The sequence below is a fragment of the Cyclopterus lumpus genome, chromosome 20, assembly GCF_009769545.1.
Source record: "Cyclopterus lumpus isolate fCycLum1 chromosome 20, fCycLum1.pri, whole genome shotgun sequence".
In the NCBI taxonomy this organism is placed as follows: Eukaryota; Metazoa; Chordata; class Actinopteri; order Perciformes; family Cyclopteridae; genus Cyclopterus; species Cyclopterus lumpus.
In genome coordinates, this window is record NC_046985.1 from 14,340,813 (window position 1) to 14,342,649 (window position 1,837).

At 44.5% G+C, this 1,837-nt stretch overlaps 1 protein-coding gene across 1 annotated transcript; it reads right to left on the reverse strand.

The window, feature by feature from the left end:
- On the reverse strand, positions 1 to 1,790 carry LOC117749382 (general transcription and DNA repair factor IIH helicase subunit XPD-like). Its single transcript, XM_034559854.1, has 3 exons — positions 1,636 to 1,790; positions 1,382 to 1,525; positions 1 to 534 (listed from the first exon to the last, which is right to left on the reverse strand). The coding sequence occupies exons 1-3, from the start codon at positions 1,711 to 1,713 to the stop codon at positions 442 to 444; spliced, it is 315 nt and encodes a 104-aa protein (XP_034415745.1). The 5' UTR covers positions 1,714 to 1,790; the 3' UTR covers positions 1 to 441.
- Positions 1,791 to 1,837: the final 47 nt, after the last annotated feature.

Sequence of the window (1,837 nt, forward strand, 5' to 3'; positions counted from 1 at the left end):
TTGAATACAAACATTTATATTCCAACTTCCTGGTTGAAAAACAGACACAAATATTCAAGTTCAGTATAAAAGTTGACTGTACAGTTGCAGCGGCAAAAAAAAAGTAGTTATTACTATTAATACTTCTGTATTACAGACAAGACTACTTTAATCGTTACAGTGCTCTCACTATATCCTCTCACAGTACACCTGTGAGTGATCTCCATAAAACTGCAGCATCTGACATGAAATGCACTTAAAGAGCTGTGGTGCTCAAACCTCTGTAGGCTGTGTGTGAGACCTGGAATACAGGAAGTGGCTCAGACCTTTGGCGGTGTGTCATGAATATACATCGATAGTTATCCAGTCAGGAATCATTACTGTAACCACCAGAGCTGGGCCAGCTGGGTTTTGAATACGTTTCAACGGGTGATGACATTGCACAGTGTGTCTGTGTCGCCTTCAGGTCTGGTGAGCAATCTGACTGATTTTCTTCAGCATCTCCTCCGACTCCAGCTGCTCGAGAGTCAACAGAGACAAACCCAGCTGGTCCTCCTGGAGAGAGAGATTATTAGAGAGAGGTAAATATTAGGATACCGAGAAAGTGATCAAAGACTGCCTGCTCAACAACGTTCTTGTCTTGACATCACTCTTCAGCCTGCTGAGGACCTGTAGTAATCATCCCGTTCACTGCAGCTGTAAATAAGTTTGAAGCTGTTATTTGTTCTAAGCAGCTTTTACTTGCTCTATCCTAGAATGACGCCTTGGCCAACCAGTCAAGATGCAGTTTACATCCATATTTGTCCAAAACGTCATCTCTTCATTATTTTATCTTCTTAGGTACAATGTCGTGTTGTGAGATCAGAGAGACCTTTGACCATCAACGTCTAATCGCTGGAGTCAACGTGGATATGTGTGGCAAATTTGAAGAAATTCCCTCGTGGCGTTCCTGAGATATCAGATTCAGGAGGAAGGAACGGACATGAGGTCACAGCGACCTTGACCTTTGAACACCTAAATCATATCGATACATCCAGACGACCCAAACATAATGCACGAGGCATAGAAACAACTGTTTACTAAAGATAACCAGTTCTCTGGGATTTCATTGGCCAAGGTACAATAGATTTATTGTATCAAAATATCTAAACCTGTTCACTCTGGTTTATCCCAAGAATTATTTTTCTGACTCGCATGCAGAAGCTCAAAAACTGATTATGCTGTAAAATTATCAGGAGATTTCAAGAAAACATTATCGCAATCACAGAATTTAATTGTCAAACACATCTGGCCTTTAAAACTTTAAACTTACAAAAAATTATTTATTGAGTTTCGCCCTATAGATGCAAAAAACAAAACAAATTGAAGCACAGACGATGTACTTGGCGGGCGTTAGTCGTACCGGTCTGAACGGCTGAGCCATCTGTCGCAGGAAGTGCTTGGAGAGCTGGACGGCCTCGTCCACGGTGAGGTTCAGACTGCCGTCGCTGATGTGCTCCTGAATCCAGAGAGGGAGCTTCCCACGTTTGTCTGCTCGGGCATAGCGCTGCGGGCGGGAGAGGGAGTCGTCTCAGAAAAAGAATGACCAAATCAGAAGGCCGTTTATAGGCCCAGTCCGCATGTTGTGCTGAGGCCCTGCCGTAGGACAACGCGTACCTTGTCGGCGAAGATCATGATCCCGTAGTCCGTCTTTCCCCGGATGACTCGACCTACACACTGGGCGGCGTGACGCATGGCGTCAAACGTTAGAAAGTCGTTCCCTCTGATCTGAAACTGATCGCGAAGGTACTCCAGACGAGCCTGAAACACGCGAGAAGAGAGAAAGCGAAATTGTAAAGCAGAGTGGCAGTAAAGAGGG

Excerpts from the sequence above, each read along its gene's own strand:
- LOC117749382 (XM_034559854.1), bottom strand. The coding sequence starts at position 1,713 with ATGCGTCACGCCGCCCAGTGTGTAGGTCGAGTCATCCGGGGAAAGACG. Across the intron at positions 1,526-1,635 it reads TCATGATCTTCGCCGACAAG|CGCTATGCCCGAGCAGACAA; the intron begins GTACGCGTTGTC and ends TCCCGCCCGCAG. Across the intron at positions 535-1,381 it reads TGGCTCAGCCGTTCAGACCG|GAGGACCAGCTGGGTTTGTC; the intron begins GTACGACTAACG and ends CTCTCTCTCCAG.